Source organism: Lissotriton helveticus, chromosome 4_1, assembly GCF_964261635.1.
Source record: "Lissotriton helveticus chromosome 4_1, aLisHel1.1, whole genome shotgun sequence".
Taxonomy (NCBI): domain Eukaryota; kingdom Metazoa; phylum Chordata; class Amphibia; order Caudata; family Salamandridae; genus Lissotriton; species Lissotriton helveticus.
The window spans coordinates 2,042,011,617-2,042,031,415 of record NC_136063.1 but is presented as its reverse complement, the minus strand read 5'-3'; the positions used below and the strand labels follow the sequence as shown (position 1 = coordinate 2,042,031,415).

The following is a 19,799-nucleotide window of genomic DNA, read 5'->3' as shown; positions in this document are numbered from 1 at the left end:
TCACCGTGTTCTGCCAGTGTTATATTGCCCATTATGGTGCATATGCACCATATAAATAGGTTAAATAAAAATCAATCACTTTTCATACTGTACAGGTTTAGAACCTGGCTGCATGTTTGGGCTGCTTTGACCCCCTGAGTTCATGCCAAAAGGATTTCAGAGCTCCATTGAAGCAGAATTACATACGGTGCTTCTGAATGTTCATTAGATAGTGTAAAAAGGTTTAGAAAGTATTATATCCTTGCACAGTGAGATTCAATCTCTCTGCATAAATGTACCCGTGGGCACAATAAAGTAGCCCATTGATAGCAGTCTGCTCATATTGCCCGAAGTCTTCCAAAATGTAGGGAATCTGAGAATCTCAACTGGTAGAATGACAGCAAATAGTTGTGCTCATTCATTGCTGTTGAAAAGGGGTCCAGGCTGGCGTTAGACACTAACTTAATCATTTGGTATTCTTTTTCAAGGGCACGTGTACACTTACACGTGGCCATGACTGGAGATGCCTGGTCCAATTATTCTAAGTGTACAAGAAATACTGTTTTGTAAATTATGTTTCACATTAATTAGTACTGTAGAAATAACCATTTTGCATAGTTTTATTTTACCATTTTTAATTTTGCAGCAAACATACCAAGATGATGTTTTGCTTAACAATACAAACCAGCCGCCCAGGAGACGGACTGAATATATATTTCGTTGAGCTCAACTCTTCAGCTATGCATAGAATGAGTTTCCAATGGCAGGTCACTTTAATTGCTCAGCTATTACTGACAAATGACATCACTGCAAGAAATGTCAACAGAGTAGCCATTAAATCTGCTTATAACAGCTTTCGTCTTGTAGCTGAAACATACAAAATACAACTTGTGTGTAATTCATCTGTTCTTCAGCCACACAGATGTGCACAAGCATCGTCATACTTTGGCACATTTTGCTCAGACCATACCTTTATGTCCTAAAAACCATGCATGGAACATTTTTACAGTATGACTGTATCAGGGCACATTAACATGATGCAGTAACTCAGTTTAACATTTATAGAGCAAATTCTAGTTGACCTGCTACAAATGGTGTCTACTAAATCCAGAAGCACACTTTGGTTGCAAACTCTTCCTAATGTAAAGCATGTTATCATCTCACTTTGAATAAAGCTTTATACACTAGACTTCCTATTAGGGACAGGGTTTCGGTCACTTCGTATTGTCACTGGTGAACACACTATTAAACCACAATATTTTGGACATCGCACTATACATGCCCAAATCTAAAACATAGAAAATGCCACATAAAAATACCAACTGATACAAAGTCGCAGAATCAGGAGTTAGGAAGCAGTTACAATATACAATTGGAATCAATGGGTAATTTCTCTGTAGCGACGCAGTGGAGGTCTAAACCCCATATGCCACCAACAGATCAACAAGTTCCTAGTGGAACTTGCACTAGGGGGCAAATAAAAATGATCCACTGTGGACTTATTCCTGAAAGCCGACCACTTCCGCTGGTGTTTATAAATGGATGAAGAAGCCAGTTAAATTTCCATAAATGTTTGGAAAGATCCCTGTCAGATGCAGTATTGTGCCTTTATTGATAGTGTTGATTTTGGCTATGAAATGCTACACAGTGCAATAGGCTAGCAGCGTTGAAGAACACTGAATAACCTGTGATCCATCATCTGGAACACAGACTCTTAGGGAAGTATATCCTTGTACTATCCAAAGAACTGGCAGACGTACCTGCTGTTAAAGCTATTGGTTACTTATTCTAACAATGTTTCATTACACCAAGAGGCAAAAAAAGTGAATACTTTACGTTTAGAAAGAAGTAACTCACAATAATACATCATATGACTGTAATTAAGTTTGTACACATCAGAGCAATATTTTTAGGATATATCAGTAAACACCTCACACGTTTTATGGCTTTTTAAAAATACAGTATATAATATGTTTCTTTAATAATAAAAGATTTTCTGCTAGAATAAATCTCTATTCTTAATTCCATTAAATTAAGGATAAAAGCTAGCATAGAAATATCTTCCACCTTCAGTTTCAACAGATACATTTAGTACACCCAACAGATCATCATATATAAGGATATTATAATAAAATAAAGATCTTTCTTGAGAAATAGTTCAAATGGCGAAAGTTGTAAGGATATTCATAAAAAAATATGAGAATGTTGTTTCTTCACAAAAGACGCAATACAGATGCCGCCTGGCAGCTGATGGAACTTGATGTAAAGGACCACCCAATTGTGCAAGAGAGACGCTGAATGCTAGAAAAAGTCCCTGTACTAGAAAATGTCCCTGAGATTAAATCTGAGCTTTGCATCTTCTAATTTCGAGCAACTATACAATTTTATCTTCTGCTATTTGCTCTGATTGCAATTTGGCTTTACACCCGAGCCCTGAAGGTGATTGCACATATTTCCCAAAATAAATGTTCTTCCCATCCATAAACAGATGGACATTTCTTATTTCGGTTTACAGTGTTAATATCCCATTAAACATTATTGCTGCTTTGGAGAAAAACGGACCTTGAACTCAAAATGTACCACTAAAGCTAGACTAGCAAAGTTGCTTCTAGAGTGCAACCGCCTCCCACAAAATTGCACACATCCGGAGCATTCATTACATATTATAAGATCATATCAACAATTTGGCAAATTTGTCAAAGCTGCTAAACGACTCCAAAAACATTTGCAAAGTTGTTGGTGTCTTCAGAGAATAATTCAGGATCTTATGAATAGAATTCTGTCCTCTGGTCTGTATCCAATAGCCTGATCCTAGTGGTATTTTGCCAATGGGATACGTAAGCGACACTTTTTTTTTCAGAAGTGTGCGAATAACACACTTACATTTCTAATGTTCAACTTTCAGAGGTGATTTCCTGGTTTCCGCATTCTCAGTCCTTAGAAACTTTCTCAGTTCCTTTAGTTCTTTAGGTTGTAAACTCTGGTCCACTCCAGGCGCCAGCTGATAATTTAGAGGAGATACGATGTAGCCATTTCTGTAGAGACAGACGCGCTTACAAAATTCAAAGGTGCTGAACATGAGACCGAAATAGGGAACAATCTGTAACAGAACAAATAATGAATATATTATATGAGTCGCCAACACAGAGCAAATAGCTGTCGCTAATAAACAGCTGAAAAATACACTGATGCACATATGGCATGCATGGCCTAGACAAGCGTGATGCAATGATCTGGCTGTGTAATCTAGTAATACTTGATCATTTAATTGCGTGGATTGGAAGGTTTGTTCTTTGGCTCCTTGGGGAGGAGTACATATACTTTTATGAATAAACACATGAAATAGGGGGTGGGGATCCCCAAAATAACCATGCTGGAGTTCAGAAGGTGAATGAGCGATAAAGAGGCCTTTAAATTTTGTTTCTATCTAGTCACATCTGCTGTGTGTTCAAAGACCAAGGTCAAATATCTGGCTCCCTCTTCTGACAAACTGCTGCTTATTCTTTTAATGTGGAAATTGCAGTGGCGTAGCAAGGCGAGGGGGTGGCCGCAGGAATCGCCAGCACCCCCCCCCCCGCTCTTAGATTTGTCCCCAAATGTAGGGGCCACCACAGGCGTCCTAAGGCCTAGCTACGCCACTAGGAGATTGGTGTTTCCTTTTCGTTCTCTGGCTGCAAAGTTAGAGGATTTTGTAAAGTATTCGACAATCTTGTTGGGGTACAGGGAGAGGGAAAGGAAAGGCTGTAGTAGGTCGACTTTTTTCCATCACACAACAACATTTAAATACCTATAAAATAACTTAACAAATATTTCAAAATATATCAGCAGTTGCAAAATCACAAATGAAGCATATATATATGTATATATATATATATATATATATATATATATATATATATATATATATATATATAAATATATTTTGTTGAAAATCTAAAGTGTGATGGAAACAAAGCTTTTATCAGGATCAAAACAAATCAGGACACTTTAACTGATGCCCAAATGGAAAACTTTAGCTGAAAACAGATTTACAAACATTATCATTTGTATGCCAGATAGTTGTAGCAGTAAAACTGCATGCCTGTAAGAATGTTGAGGTCATTTCAATGGAGAATATGCTGTCTGCACACAACATTATGCTTTAGAAATATATTTTGCCTTCTAGGAGAAGGGTTTATCAAGGCTATTAAAAGTATGTATAAGGAACCAAATGCAAGGATAGCTGTGGTGGGTCGCTCCTCAGATTTAATAAGGATCTCACGGGGCACGAGACAAGGGTGCCCCTGTTCCCCTTTCTTATTTGCCATTTATATTGATCCCTTAATTAGAAAAATTGCGGAAAGCCAAAGAATTCGATCTATTTGTGCTAAAGGGGGGGAAATCAAAATTTTAGCGTAGGCAGATGATCTAGCTATAATCACATCCACCCCTAGAGCTGCCCTCTTGGAACTAAATAGTTTAACCAGTCAATTTGGAAAACTTTCAGGTTATCATCTTAATGAGAATAAAAGTCAAATTGTAATAAATAATAAAATCAATCTAGATGATCATCGAATAGTTCAGAGTGCTAGACTTTTGGGTGTAGAGATCAGTGCCAAAGTGGAAGACATTGTTGACATCAATCTGAAACCAATGATCCGGAAAATGAAGACAGATTCTAACAGAATAAATAATTTAGTTGGGCGGAGCAATGTAATTAAAATGTTATTTCTACCTAAAATTCTACACTACTTTAGGGCAATCCCACTAGAGATAAATAATTCATGGTTTTTAAAGCTGAATCAATTTATCTCGTTGTTTCTGTGGGCTGGACAGCGTCCTCATAGAGCTCTAAAATACATGACCTTAACTAGAGATCGGGGTGGGGGGAGGTCAGTCCCGAATTTCCAAACGTATTATTGGGCATCAGCTGTGAAACAAATGGCTGAATTGCTGAAAGGTGAATATGGGGGATCTAGAGAAGTATCTATTTATGGGTTCATCTACGGGGCAGAAGCCAAAGGACTGTTCATGCGTCATATTGACTTTGCCTATTTTAAGAGGGTTAAATTCAAGGTTTTATTGGGAACATTTAAGGTCTGGACGGCAGTTTGGAAAAAACTTATGATTGGTAGAATCCATAGATATTCTCCTCTAGACAATAATAGGTTACTCCCAGATATATTTCAAGACGACTACTTTAAAATTTGGAGTAAGAAAGGGTTATTGTATATAGGGAATTTAATGTCTGACAAGAAAATATCCACATTCGATTTAATCAAGGAAAAGTTCAGGATAGGAAACAATCACTTTTTAAAATATTTACAGATTAGGGATTTTCTGTCTAAAAAGTTAACCTGTCGTAGTAAAATCCCTCTATTAGATCTGATCTGGGGGGCTCGACCATCAATGTCCACAATATATACAAATATAAATAAGGAGATGGGGGACGATATGCCAAACATAAGGACAGGTGGCAAGATTTGTTATAAGCTGGGCCTGGAGAGTGTGTCAGACAGCTTTTATTTCAGCTAGCCTGCAAGTACAATGTTTTAAGACATGGTGTAACCTTTACATCACTCCAGCTCGAATCTATAGATGGGGTGGGACTTCAGGGATACACTGCTCTCGGTGTGGAATGCTAGCCGCTGACAGTGTCCATATGTTTGCCACTTGCCCTAGACTTGTCCAACTGTTAATCGAAATTGGACTACGCCTTAATACTTTGCTGGGACAAGTGGTTGAGCTTACTCCTCAGGTTATATTATTGGGGTTTAGCAATCAGGAAATGGAGGAATCAAATCGGAGCTTGGTATTCATAGCGATGGCAGTGTTCAGGCTATGCCTGGTTAGTGCTTGGCTCGATCAGGATCCTCCCTCAGTACATGGATGGTTAGGCAAATTACTCTCAATGTATAAGTGGGAGACTGCGGTATTCAAAAGAAGAGGGACCAGGGCAAGGACTAGGGGTCTTAGGATCTGGGAACCCTTAACTAGATGGATTAATGCCGATGAAGATCAACGGATCTCTGCCTAAACTAGCAGGGTATCCAGGCCCGTGGGAATGCTAGGCCAATCCTTGGCTAAGAAATATGTAATAATTAGAGCAAATTTTTGGTTTTTTTCCCCTTGTTTTTGGATCCATGAGGGTGGGGTTATAATACAAATTTGGATTTCGATCATTTCTGGTATTGTATAAGTTGTTATTACTTTCTGTTTGATGTCCTAATAAATATATTTAAAAAAACAACGAATATATATATATATATATATATATATATATATATATATATATATATATATATATATATATATATATATATATATATTGCAACAGTGTGCACCAAAATGCACCACTGGTAACATACCACACCTTTATCACTCTCACAGTAATTCTAAATAATACTAAGGGATAACATCAAATAAAGCTAGTTATGTTATGTTATGTTATGTTAGGGCTATTTGTATTGCGCACGGCTGCTCCAGCGAAGGAGCGTCCCGGCGCACCGACAAGGTGGCGAACACAACACAACAGAAAACAGAAAATATTATTTAAAAATTTGGGTATGGATTTTAACATAACTCAGAGAACAGAAGGGTTTTAGCGGCCTTGCGGAAGGAAAGCAAGTCGCCAAGGGTCCGGAGTTTCAAGGGGAGAGCGTTCCAGAGCGCGGCTGCCCGCACCCTAAAAGAGCGACCCCCCGCCCGACTGAGTTTGAACCGAGGGGCTGCCGCTAGTTCTTGGTCCAACGAACGCAAAGTGCGGCCCGGGATGTAAGAGCACAAAAGTTGGCACAGTAAGGGAGGCGGTAGGCCCTTCAGAATCTTGAAAGATATGCACAGTACTTTAAAATGGATCCGCTGCCTAACGGGTAACCAATGCAAGGCTCGCAAGGTTGGACCGGCCGAGCAAAACCTAGGAAGACCTACGATTGCTCTGGCCGCTGCGTTCTGCACTCTTTGAAGTCGGGTTAGCTCGGCCTGGTTTAACCCTATGAAAAGGGAGCTGGCATAGTCCAGCCGAGCCAAAACCGTTGCTTGTACCACAAGTTGACGGGTTGCGGCATCAAAATATTTAAGGGCAGGTCGCAGATTGCGCAAGATGCCAAAGCAGCACGCCGCCGTCCTTTTAGTGTGACCAACAAAGTTGAGGGAAGGGTCCAGCCAGACACCAAGATTTTTGATCTCCGCAACCGGAGTGGGGGTGGGACCCAACTCAGGGGGCCACCAGGTATCTCCCCAAAGGTCCGTCCGCTTCCCAAAGACCATCACCTCCGTTTTTTTGGCGTTAAGTTGGAGACAGTTGGACGTCATCCAACCAGCCACCGCCCTAAGTCCTTCTCTGAATCTTGGGGCATCCACCCCAGAGTCCCCGCTGATCGTGACCGCTAGCTGGGTATCATCTGCGTATGACACCATGGTCATACCACAGAGCTTCACCACCTCAGCCAGCGGCCTCACGTAGATGTTAAACAACGTGGGACTCAGCGAGGAACCCTGCGGAACCCCAAGAGACAGAGGATGACATTTGGACTGATAGGGCGGGGACGCCACACAGAAGGAACGATCCCTGAGAAACGAACGAAACCACTGGTGTGCAGTGCCAGTCACCCCTATCTCCTCCAGCCGCTGCAGGAGAATTTCATGGGAGACCGTGTCAAAGGCGGCGCTTAGGTCTAACAAAACAAGCGCCGCCGTTTGACCTGCATCCAGAACTGCCCGCAGGTGCTCGACCATAAATAACAATGCTGTCTCCGTACTGTGGCCGGCCCGAAAACCATTCTGGGTGTCGTCCAGAATGTTGGCACGCGACAGATGATCAGTGAGGGCGGTGTTAACATGCACCTCCGCGAGTTTGGCTGGCCACGGGAGAAGCGAAATCGGGCGGTAGTTCTCCGATTTTAAGGGGTCGAGAGATGGTTTTTTCAAAATGGGCATAACTACCGCATGCTTCCATTTCAAAGGCACCTGGCCAGATGATAGCGACATGTTGATTAAGTCGCAGACCGGGCGAGCAAAAGTCTGGTCTCTGAACATTGGTGGCTTGAGCGGGTCAACCGGCGACCCAGACTTGACTCGAAGGGCCAATGCCGTGTAAGACTCCAAAGAGAGACAGGGGAGAGAATCTAGCACCACCTGATCCTGCTGGATGGGTGGCCCCGTACTGGTTTGTGCAGTGGTGGGGAAAGCCCTATAGATGGTCTGGACCTTCTCCAGGAAGAAAGCCGCCAGCGCTTCACAGTGGGTATTGGAGCTGATGGAATTGCCGGCAGGCTTCCTAGCCACAAGGTCTTTAAGGGCCTTAAAGATGGTTTTAACAGGATTCCCACTGCTGCGAAACTCCAGAGCGTAATATGCCGCCCGGGTTCTACAGACCGCGCGGTGATAGGACTTAACCGCAGCCATATACAGTTTTTTTTTGCTGCTGTCATACCTCTTCCTCCAGTCTCTCTCTGCACGTCTACAGACACTTTTTAGAGCCCTCAGATTGCCATCATACCAGGGGCTGGGGGCGCGGAGGCCACACTTACTGGAAACCATCGGGATAAGGGAGTCGAGGGCTCTGGTTACCCATCCGCAGAAATGGTCATAACCAGATTCCACGTTCTCCACTGCACCCAGAGGATCATCAGTGAGAAGGCGATGGAGATCTTCCGCCTTAAGTTTGCTCCAGCGCCGTCTGGGCATAGCTCGCAGTGGCGCCTTAAGTGGGGCTTCTATAAGAGGACAGTAGATAGTCACGAGCGAGTGGTCTGACCAGGTCAGGGGGAGAGGGGGGGCCACTGTAGCCCCCTCTAAGTTGGAGAAAAAGGGGTCCAGAATGTGGCCACCCTTATGAGTGGGGTCCGAGACCAGCTGGAACAGTTGAAGGGCCTCGAGATCCGCCACCATCCCTCCCACTGAAGAAAGACACAGAGTGTCAAAATGGAGATTCAAGTCTCCAATGATAGAAAAATTGGCAGACCCTACTGCTAGTGAACTAACTGCCTCGGGAAGAGCCTCCCTAGTCAGGATGGTACGCCGGTTCCGGATATTAAGAAAAGGAGCCCGCAAAACCGATACGTCAGCCATAAGAAATATGCCCCTTTACAAACCATTCATGGATGGGCGGTATTAAAAACACACATTATAAAGATCAGTGACTGGTTGCTATAGCATGAATTTATTCTGTAATGTTACCACAACAACATGCAATAAAAGAATTTACCGATAACCGAAATTTCTTACAGACACAGAAGTGTCTGTCCACAGCTTTCCAAGAGTATGTGTAAAACAGCACTACCCACTGATCTGCTGAAACAAAAATATAAAGTGGAGAACCTCGTCAATGATGAGGCTTTATCCTGGGGTGAAAGAAGGTGTTCTTTTGTAAGTGTGAACTGGGACCACCTATGCCCCTCTAAATTAAATGGCCATATTGCGTCAGCGCATTCATTGCAATGTCCCCTATCGAAGCTGCATGCCACGCCCCCCACCTTGGCCTGACCTTTTGGGTGGCAGCTTGTAGTGATGACTAAGTGCAGGATAAGTGAGACAGTGCGGAGGACAAATGTTGGCTCATAAGGCCTCAAAGACAATTTGAGATCGTGAGGAGGGAGCGTGTTGGCTTGTAAGGGAGAGATAGATTACATAGCAGTGTGGGCCAGCTCTTGACTACAGATGAGTTTGCAAACAGTGATTTAATTTATGCAGGAGTGATTAAAAAATATAATATATTAGAACAACCATTAAATATACTGAAAGTAAAAGTAAACAACCATATTGATAAAACTGCATTGGATCATCTTAAGAGATATTCTCAAAAACATCTCTGAATCTTCATTGACGCCATCCATTTTTAGGTTTCGCCTATTATCATTCGCTTGCGAATGTAATAGGCGAAAATTCAAGGGCTCTATCGACTCGTCAAACCACTGCGGTTTTTCCACAGTGCATGTGAGGGTCACGTGACCACAAAAGCGGGTCACGTGACCACACAAGCACGCGCATCTCCCTAATCCGCCTGCCACACTTCTCCCCTCGCTCGCATTCCCGCCCCCCCACCAGGCTCTCCCGCCCCCATCCGGCTTCCCTCCGGCCATTTGCCAGCATTGCGAGGCCATTTGCCTTTACATGGACACAAAGGCGAAACTTAGACATAAATAAAATGTACTTCAAATTAAACAAAGAATCAGTTAACAACTCCTGTTTTCACCAGTACTTAATGTAGCACGCAAGACACAACACGCCGGAGCGCTTTTGAAGATTCTTTCTTTCTTTCTTTTCGAAGGTTTTTTTTTCGTTCCTTTGGTTTCCTCCTTTTTTTTCCTTTCCTTCTTGCAGACTTCGTGTGCCTTTTCCCTTTCTTCACTGCGAGCCAGCCTCTCTTCACAGTAAGTACCTAGGGACGCCGAGGACTCCCATGCATGTGAACTACAGCCGAACACATGCCCCTTGTCTGTGGCTCCCGCAGCCGCTCGCAGATGCCCCTGTATTCTAAGCCATTCTAGCACTCACGTGAAATGTTTCTGCAGCTCGACTCCCCCACCCCGTCTGTTTGGTTTCACATTTGCACGTCTCCTATGCTGCGATTACCAGTGGTTCTCAGGGCCAGCCTGACCTGACCCCGGGCGACTGAACACCTCCTTGTGGTGTTAAACGGAATAGCCGCTGGAGTGATAATGAAAGTCGGCTTTCTCACGGCACCGTGGTCTTGAGCACGTCACAGGAGTTTATATGTTTTTATTTGTGCACTTTAATATAAGTCAAACTCGAGCCAATGGTATTGGGTGCATGAGCGCCTGTTACATTACACGAGGTCACATTCATTTTTTTAGGCACATGGAGATTAAGTGATTTGCTCAGAATAATTCTGGTGGAAAATCCTGCTTCCTATGGCGAGCTTGCGCTGCAATGTACATGGGAGTGTTTTACATCTCCAATGTATACCAAAAACATTACATCTATGTCTCATGAACACGTTATATACAGAAACATTTTTTTATCCCTGCTGTAGGCTTTAAATCGTTTAGGTAGGACTCCAAACGGTAGATACACCCATTGGCTTTGCAAGTGATTGGAACAAGTAAACTGGATTACTATCATGAATTAAAAACAACATGAGTATGTGTCTAAAAATCCGTCTCCCCTACTGGTTCTCGTACAGAACGTTTCAAGGGTTCGTCTGGAATTTTAACTGCATAGAAAAGACAAGCACTGGCGTTGCCAATAGGTTTCACATTTGGAAAGTTGGAGCTATTGGTTTTGTAAATGACATTTTATATTTATATATTGTTATTGACAATGCCATAACGATATATAAATATAAAATGTCATTTACAAAACCAATAGCTCCAACTTTCCAAATGCGAAACCTATTGGCAACGCCAGTGCTTGTTAACATATGTGCGTCCCTCCCTGCTTACACTTCCTGCTCCCCATGATTTTATTTTTAGACTTTACTTAGTATTTTATTAAATGCCACTATCAAAATATCTATTTGCCTATTTCTTATTTGTTGGGCAGGCCACGTTGTATCCATTTCCAACTCACATCCGTGAGAAGCTTCCCTTCTCAGACAGCTCTGTCCTCTGGAGTCAATCCATGAGACTTTCAATATGGGTGGCCCTCTTCTGCTCAAAAATCCAAGTAAGGTGCTTGATTCCTCTCCTTCTCTGGACTTCTTCGCTTTTATCTTCCAGAGCAGATAGTTACTAAAATGCCTCGTATGGAAGCTCTCCTCTCATGATGCTGATGATCAGGCCCTGGAATGTTACTGTATATTGGCCTGTATCGAAAGGCTTCACCGGAGCCTCAGCACAATGAACATAGTTGACGCCTTGGCCATGCCCCGAACAGCATCTCTTCAAATACCGTTCACATTTTTAACATTCTGCACAATGTTAAAGTGTGCACGGGCTCTGCATTCAGGCTGCAGGGAGGATGCAAGATACATGTCGCCATGTGCTGGCTAGCCCTGCTTTGGGATCCCATTGCAAATCCCCGAATGAAGGTAGGCTGGAGGGTTAATAAGGCAGTGGGTTGGGTGACAGGAGTACTGCTAACCCATCATAAAAGGAGGTGACCATGAGTGGGGAGTCAAAAAGGTTCTGGTAAGTAAGTGCTCAACCAACGGATCACTAGGTGTGAGGACATGTGGAATATTATATGGGGTGGTTGTGCAACATCACATTGTAATAACGACTCAAATCAATACCAGGTCCAGACAGGTTTGTTTGTAAAACTTTAGCTCAGTCCCAGGCAGCTGTGACTCAGAGCAGTCAGGCTTTATCAAACAAACAAGTGCAAAGCATTAATAATTACCAAAACAGTTGAGGAAGAACGAAAGACATCATCATAAAAATTCAATATCATTTTTATAAAAAATAGGGTGTATTTTTATCTTTAAATACACACCTCAACGACACAAATCCCCTGAGGGTTTCAGAGATATTAATTTTCAAAGAAACAATAAATCCCTGTTTTTCACTGAATGCAGTAAATCTTTACACCGCGATAACGAATAGCATCTGTTACCACGCATGCCACAACTACACGTGGCTTAACAAGGCAGCCAATACCACGACTGTGTTGTTACCATGAGTTCCATTACAACTACTTTCTTTAGGAAAGTGCTGGACTTTGGAATAGTAGGGAAGGTGTTGAAGCTTAAAATCAAACGCCAGTCCATCACCACAATCCCAAAATAAGTTGTTGTAATGACTTGCTTTGCAATGGAACTCGAGGTAACATAGCAGTCATAGTACTGACTGGGTTGTAAAGGCACTACGATTTAATGCCTGTGATGTAATAGATGTTTCACCGCTACAACAGTTTAGGGTTAACCACAACAAGCAAGTTGAAAACAGCTATATGGGCACTCTTAGAGGCGCCACCTCCAATAGGGAGCCAGTCACAGGGACCAGCCTGGTCCTGGAGGACTGTTATCAGTTGGTGTTATCAGTTTCCAGTTCAGTTTTAAGTCCCATGAGCGAACTGCCATTGAAATCAATGGAGTGGTCCTGATGCAAGGGATGCAGGATGCTGAAGATGCTCACAAAAGCGGAGCATGCTGATCCTGTGTTGGGGGTCTTCCTGTAGGCACGCCTTGGGCCTTGAGCTTAAGGGGATGGGGGAGGAACACTGGCCTTGGGTCAATCAGGCTTCTTGGTGCTGGGCTTTCAAGGATGCAAGTTTCACAGCTTTTATGGCCCTGTGGCTGTAATAGGGAGAGGAGAACCCTTCTCTGTCGAGGGCTAGCTGGCAACTATTCCATGAGTGGGGCACCACAGGCACAGTCCTTTCTTTGCTAGCTCACAGGTGCAAGAGGTGCAGTCCTGTCTTTAATGCAGGCTCTTTTTACTAGATCCAGGGAGCAGCATGTCAGTCCTCCTTTGATTATCTCTCCAGTACAGATGTGATCTGAGGCCTGGATGCCAAGGACGCACCTTTAATGCCCGCTACAAGTCTAGGGGGATGTAGCGACTAACTGGCCAACGGGCTGCCAGGTCCCCTCCCATTAAAAAATTACTGGCCAAGTGCCTAAATCTGAACATAAAATTCACTGCTAAATTTTCACAACACTGTAGAAAGGAAATGACTGATAACTTTTCTGGGGTTTGATGGACTCTTTCAGAATGATGGTTCCAAAAGAACATGCAAGGGTGACCCGATTCTCGCAAGACTTTTTGGATCCCAGATTCAATGATTTGGCTATTGAATTCCTGTAAACCTAAGACACTCAGTTAGTAGGAAGTGGGCACAGAAAAGAAGAGTGCTTGATATGCAAAGGAGAAGAGGAACAACTATTCGCTCTCTAAAGAGGCTGAGGAAAGTTTAATAACACTGGCTTTTCAAGCTAATAAATACAAATCTTGGATTGAGATCAAGCTAAAAGCACCACCTAAAGGCAGAAGAATGAGTGAGATCCTGATGGGCTTTTGTTGTCAGAAAATGCTGTTTGGCTGGGAAAGAACCAGGATGGTGGCACCATTCAAAAGGGAGGAGATCTTGCTACCCATGCTGGAAAGCATGGTTGGTAGTATTGGGGAGGTATGCTCCTCTATGAACAGAGGCTTTTATCTTGTGCCACGTGCTTGGATTTATATGGAGCCTCGAGGGTGAGTGGGCCTGTGGCATCTAGGACGGGAAGTAATACCAGCAGAGTAATCACTCAATAAAGGACATGTGGAGGCAACAAAAGGAAGCACATGGCTCAATGGAGGCTGGTGAAAGGAGGCCAAGAAGGGTTGCAGACAACTTGTGCAGATGCCTATGCAAGGCATAGAGCCTGGCTCCTTGAAAGATGGATTCTTTTGGCACGAAGGACTGGAGGCTTTTTGCCATGGATCTTCGAGTTTCTGGTTTTTTGGGCCATTTTTCCTACGGTTGGTGCACAACTATGGGACGCTGAAAGTTGGCTCGCATGGGGGTCCGACCTGAGTAAAAGCACATGGAAGAAAATGTTAGGTTTTATATGGGCCTCCTATGGACGAGTAATAAAAGGAGTGCCAACCTGGTAAAGCCGGTCACTATTATGGGGTGCCCAGGAAATGTTCCCCTTGTCTTTTTTTTCAAGGGTTTTCTTCAGGAAGGAAGGAGTGCTAGCACGTTTATTGGTAATCAAAGCTAGTTGTTACTGGTCCACTGAAAATATGTTCCATATGGGTATATATGCCTGGGATTAAATCAATATGATAATTCTGTTCACGGTTGGATAGTAATAAGTCAGCTGTCTTGTAATCAAATATAGCAGTTAATTGAGAGTAAATTACAAGTAAACCTGTAACTTTGTAATATTTTTATTTCACAGACTGTCAGACAACATTTTACTTGTGGAAAAGTAGATATGGTTGGAGGCGAAATTAAATGGTGTGCTGTGTGTCTTTCGGCATGGAATGTAAGCATTGCACATTATCAACTGACCAAGGAGTTGTGATCACAAGGCCAGGGCAGCAATGCATGAACTGAAGGAGCAAATGACATCAAAGGCAACATACTCATGACATCGATCTTCCCAGGATATTTTCAGTCCTTGGGTATGGAGACGCATAGGACTCAGTGTAATTTCTGAACTGTCAAGAGAATGGATCTGATCTGGTCTCTCTTTCTTAATCAGTTGACTACATTGATGTAGGGTGCAACAAGCATCCACAAAATCCCCTGTTGACCCAGAACTGAACAATGAATTGCCTTTCAAAGGCTGTACTTTGGAATCATTGATAAAAAATTGCCTTGTGGGGTTCCTCCCTGAGAGAAAAAGGAAAGTACCCACTTTCCTGGTTCATTTCTCCACATTTTTAAACAATGAGAAGTAGTCTGTTCTTTTTTTGTAATCCTGTCTTATGCAGGATTCGTGTTCCAGTTACAAAACAAATGTATCAGGTCTGTAATGTTTTCAGTGGCTATTACCTGACTAATTATGGCTAAGTTATTGATAACAACTACATTTTTCCGCCCGCTTAACCTACTGTCTGTTTATTCCCCTCCTGCCTTGTTAGCTCCTACACTCCGTGGACTTACCCCACTGATCGCTGCTCTGCCCCTGGGACTGACCGTAGTGGGGGGTGACTTCAATGTAACTATGGACCCCGGCCTTGACACTGCGTCTCCTCCCTCTGCTTCCAGGGCTGCCAAATCCGGTCTCCTCTCAACATGGGCTGCTAGCCTGGGTCTCGGAGCCTTTGGTACCCGACTGCAAGGCAGTACACACATACTTCAGCCTCTCACCGCACGCATGTGCGTCTAGATTACGCTTTCCTGCCGGTCCAGGATTTCAGAGCGATTCAAGCAATCTCTATCCTCCCGAGGGGCCTGTCGGACCATTCCCCAGTGCTACTACATGTAGGGGCCCTCCCCACATTCTCTTGGCCAATTTGGCGACTCAACGCCTGGTTCCTCCAAGATGAGGAGTTCAAGTACTGCATAGGTGCCGAACTTCACACTTATTTCACCACCAACAAAGGCTCGGTGTCCTCTTCCCGTTCCCTCGGGGAGGCCGGAAAGGCCACCATTCGGGGGTGTGCCAAAGGCCAACTTAAACTCACCCGTGCGGCGCGTGACTCTCTTCTCACGCTTCTGGAAACACAGGGCACCCAGCTCGAGGCACTGCGCCCTGAGGATAGATCTGATGCCAAGGACAGGAGACTGTCGTTCCTACAGGACGTGCTCAGGCAGACCTCTCTGAAAGCCGCCAAACTACTCTGGCGTATATCTGTGGCTCAAGTATATGGCTGGGGAGACAAAAATAAGAAGCTCCTCAATCGCCTTGCCACCTACCCTATGGCCAACCGTATCATACCGGAAGTGGCTGACGCGAACGGTGAGCTCCACCGTGCTCCGTTAGTGGTGGCCCAATGCTTTGCCACCTACTACGCAACCATCTACTCGGCGCGGTCACCTGGTCTTTCTCTCTCCGAGCTCCTCTGTCGGGAAGAGTTCCCCCTTCCACGTCTTAATGACTCTGACACGGCAGCGTTGGACCTTCCGCTTACCCCTGCAGAGGTGTCTGATGCCATCTCGCACCTGGCAAGACTCCTGGGCCGGACGGGCTCCCCCAAGAAATGTATTCTTCCTACCAGGTTACCTTGGTCTCGCCTCACATAGCGATGTACAATGAAGCGGTGGAGTGCGGCTCTTTCCGGCTGGAGACGGATCTAGCTACCATCGTAGTGATCCCTAAGTCCCAGCCCCCCTCGCACTGCTGCTCGGACTACCGTCCCATTTCACTCTTCAATACTGAACTTAAGATCTTCGACTCCGTATTGGCCAATCACATACGACCGCACCTAGCCCAGTTGGTTCACCCTGACCAATGCGGCTTTATACCTCTCCGAGGGACTAGACACTGTCTAAGATGCCTTCATCTTGTACTTGAGAACCGGCACTGGCTGATTCCCTACTTGTCTCTCCTCCTTATAGACTTTGAGAAGGCTTTCGAGTCTGTTGACTGGAGCTATTTAGATGCGGTGCTGGGACAGATGGGTTTGGCACTCCTTTCGCAACTTGCTAAGAACACTCTACCACCGTCCCCGGGCACAAGTCCTCGTCAATGGAGCTCTTGCTCGCCCCTTCCCCACTAGACTGGGTACGCGGCTCTCCCTGATACTCTTTGCTCTGGCAATGGAACCATTTGCCTGCCTTATCCACAGTGACCGCTCCCTGACTGGCAGGAGGAGGCCCAGCCTTGCGGAGCATAAAATCGCGCTATACGCGGATGATGTGCTGCTGTTTCTGGCTGATCCGGCCCAATCGGGACCCAGATGCCTTCGTGTACTGGCCATCTTTGAACGTGTTTCCGGTCTTCGGCTAAACCCGACTAAGTCCGTCCTTGTCCCCTTGCACTTGTCGCACGAGTGCTTTGACTGGCAGTAGACTATCCCCCTTCGGCGGCTGTCCTTCAAGTACTTGGGGATCTGGATATCCCTTCTCCCTGACCTCGCGATGGGCCCTCAATGTCACCCCACTGGTTAAGCGGGTCCGCACCGACTTCCTTAAATGGGGCACGCTGCCCCTGAACCATCTGGGCAGAATAGCCCTATACAAAATGATGATCTTACCCCTTTTTTTGTATATGCTTCAGAACACACACCTCTCCTTTGCTAGGTCTTGGTTCCGGGAAATGGACGGTCTGGCCAGTAAGTTTCTCTGGGGAGGCCGGAGGCCCAGGCTGGCCCTGGCTTAGTGCCGAATCCCACCTTTTGATGGGGTGTCTTGGAATGACAAACCTCTACCTCTACTATCTAGCGACTCCGCTCCTTAGGATCCACGACTGGTTTAATGGAGGCTGGTCCGAACCGGCGTATCGCTTGGACCTACACACCATGGGCTTCCCCGCTATCCAAGGGATGCTCTACTGGGCCGTTGTTCCTCGGGCTCTCCCTGAAGTCATGCGCGGTGTATGCTCGGCAGGCATCATTACGTCATACTCACTGGGCAGGGAGGCTGACTCAATACACTCCCTTGTGGTGTGGCACCAGGCTCCGTGAGGTTGCTTCCTTGTCAGGGTTCCGGCAATGAGATCTCACCGGGGTAATCCAGTTGGGCGATGTCTGGAGCGGTACTCGTATACGATCCTTTCATGACTTACAGGCTAGGCACTCCCTTCATTCCTCCCAATTTTACCGATATCTGCAGTTGCACCACGCCCTTCACTCTCACATTCCAGATGGCACTCCCATACCCAAGTATAGCACGCCTGAGGCGCAAGTCATGACCGGTGATTTGGGGAAGGAAGGGATCTCCCGGATCTATCGATCACTCACCAACAATACCCCTAACTCCCTTTTCCTACTCCGAGACAAATGGGAGGGCTGGCTCAGGGCTCTGGAGGATGAGGACTGGAGGGACGCTCTGATGGCCCAAAAACTATCGCGGTTTCGGCGAGGCTCCGACTGGTCCACGTTTATTTCTTGCATGCCGCCTATCTTACACCCCTGCGTCTTCACCGCGCGTGGCTTCGGCCCGATGCCCACTGCCCCCGTTGCTCCCAGTCCCATGCTGACTTCTATCATATGGTGGGGATTTGTCCTGTGATACAGGGATAATGGGAGTCGTTAACACAAGACCTGACAGAAGTCCTGGGTTGGGAGGTGCCTCTTGACCCCTCTCATGTTCTGCTGGGGATCACCGACGGCTTGGATGGCAACAGGGCTGAGAAGCTCTTTCTCAATACGGCGTTGGTATTCGCCAAAGGGACATTGCTGCCCACTGGCTGGACACTACCGCACCCACATTGAGATGCTGGCGCAGGGGAGTGGACTGGTGTGCTGCGCAGGAGCGGCCTCTTTATGTCACCAGGGGATGCCCTAAGAAATTTCGCGAGCACAAGAAGGTTTGGGTCCTAACAACTGGCAAGCCTGGACCTCAACACTTGAAAAAACAGAACAGAATGGCTAGCCAGGAAATTTTTTTGAATCCTATTTGAAACCCACACAGCCCAAAAGTACTGCGTGGTCAAGCTAGATCTTTAGCAAAACATTTAATGGTTTTACATTCGAATTACAAAATTCAAACATACATGGCGTCCAAAAAGAAAACGCTGTCATAAAACAGCCAAGTCAAATGCAAAAACAAACATTTGTGTGCACAATAGGTCCAGAAATTACAGACATGAATACTACATCATCAACAAATTACATGACACCAAAATACAATTTAGAATACAATACAAACATATCACATAGATTAAAAATTGGAAAATATTCAACATATAAAACACAAGCCAGTCCTATAAACTGAAACACCAGTGGACAGGCGGAATTTAAGGTGGAACAACTGCCTGCCTGTCTCAGAAAACCTGTGACTGAGGTAATGTATCTGGTTGCACGCAAGGGCCCACACATGTAGGATTATTTCAATCCCTAGCTGCACCCCTCTATTTTAGCACAGGCTGGGGGTCAACGCGTTTCGAACCAAGATGATTGACGGTTCTCCTCAGGACGGGGACTGGATACAATCTTCACTGCACCACGAACCAGGGGGGTGGCAGGAAAAAGATGAAGCTGTAGAACAGTATTTCTGGATCACGTTGTGAATTGTCCAACGGAAAAAGGTGCTGTTTGTTGTTGCATTCAAAACCTAATAAAATTGATTGTCAAAAAAAAACAAAAAAAAAAACTTACATTTTTTAAGTAAATGATAGTACAAATCCAACATAAATAAATTCCATGTTGCTGGACCTGGTCCTTTCTTTGCAGGGTCATCCCCAAACTTTTTGCCTTCCCTACTTCTATTCTGGCTGAATTCGTTTTTGTTGCCTTTAGGACTCTGCGCACTTCACCATGGCCAACCAGGCTCTCTCCTTAAAACACAGTAGGCTTGGCTTTTACCCAACTTTTACCCAACTGGTGTATTTCATTTAC

General features: G+C 44.9%; 1 protein-coding gene across 1 annotated transcript in view; it reads right to left on the bottom strand.

Moving 5' to 3' along the window:
* Positions 1-584: 584 nt before the first annotated feature.
* SLC25A43 (solute carrier family 25 member 43) overlaps positions 585-19,799 on the bottom strand; it is a 266,112-nt gene continuing 246,897 nt past the window's right edge. Inside the window, exon 5 of the mRNA XM_078688689.1 lies at positions 585-3,079. Coding sequence (XP_078544815.1) covers positions 2,867-3,079 — 213 coding nt within the window. The 3' untranslated portion in view covers positions 585-2,866. The remainder of the gene's footprint in view (positions 3,080-19,799) is intronic.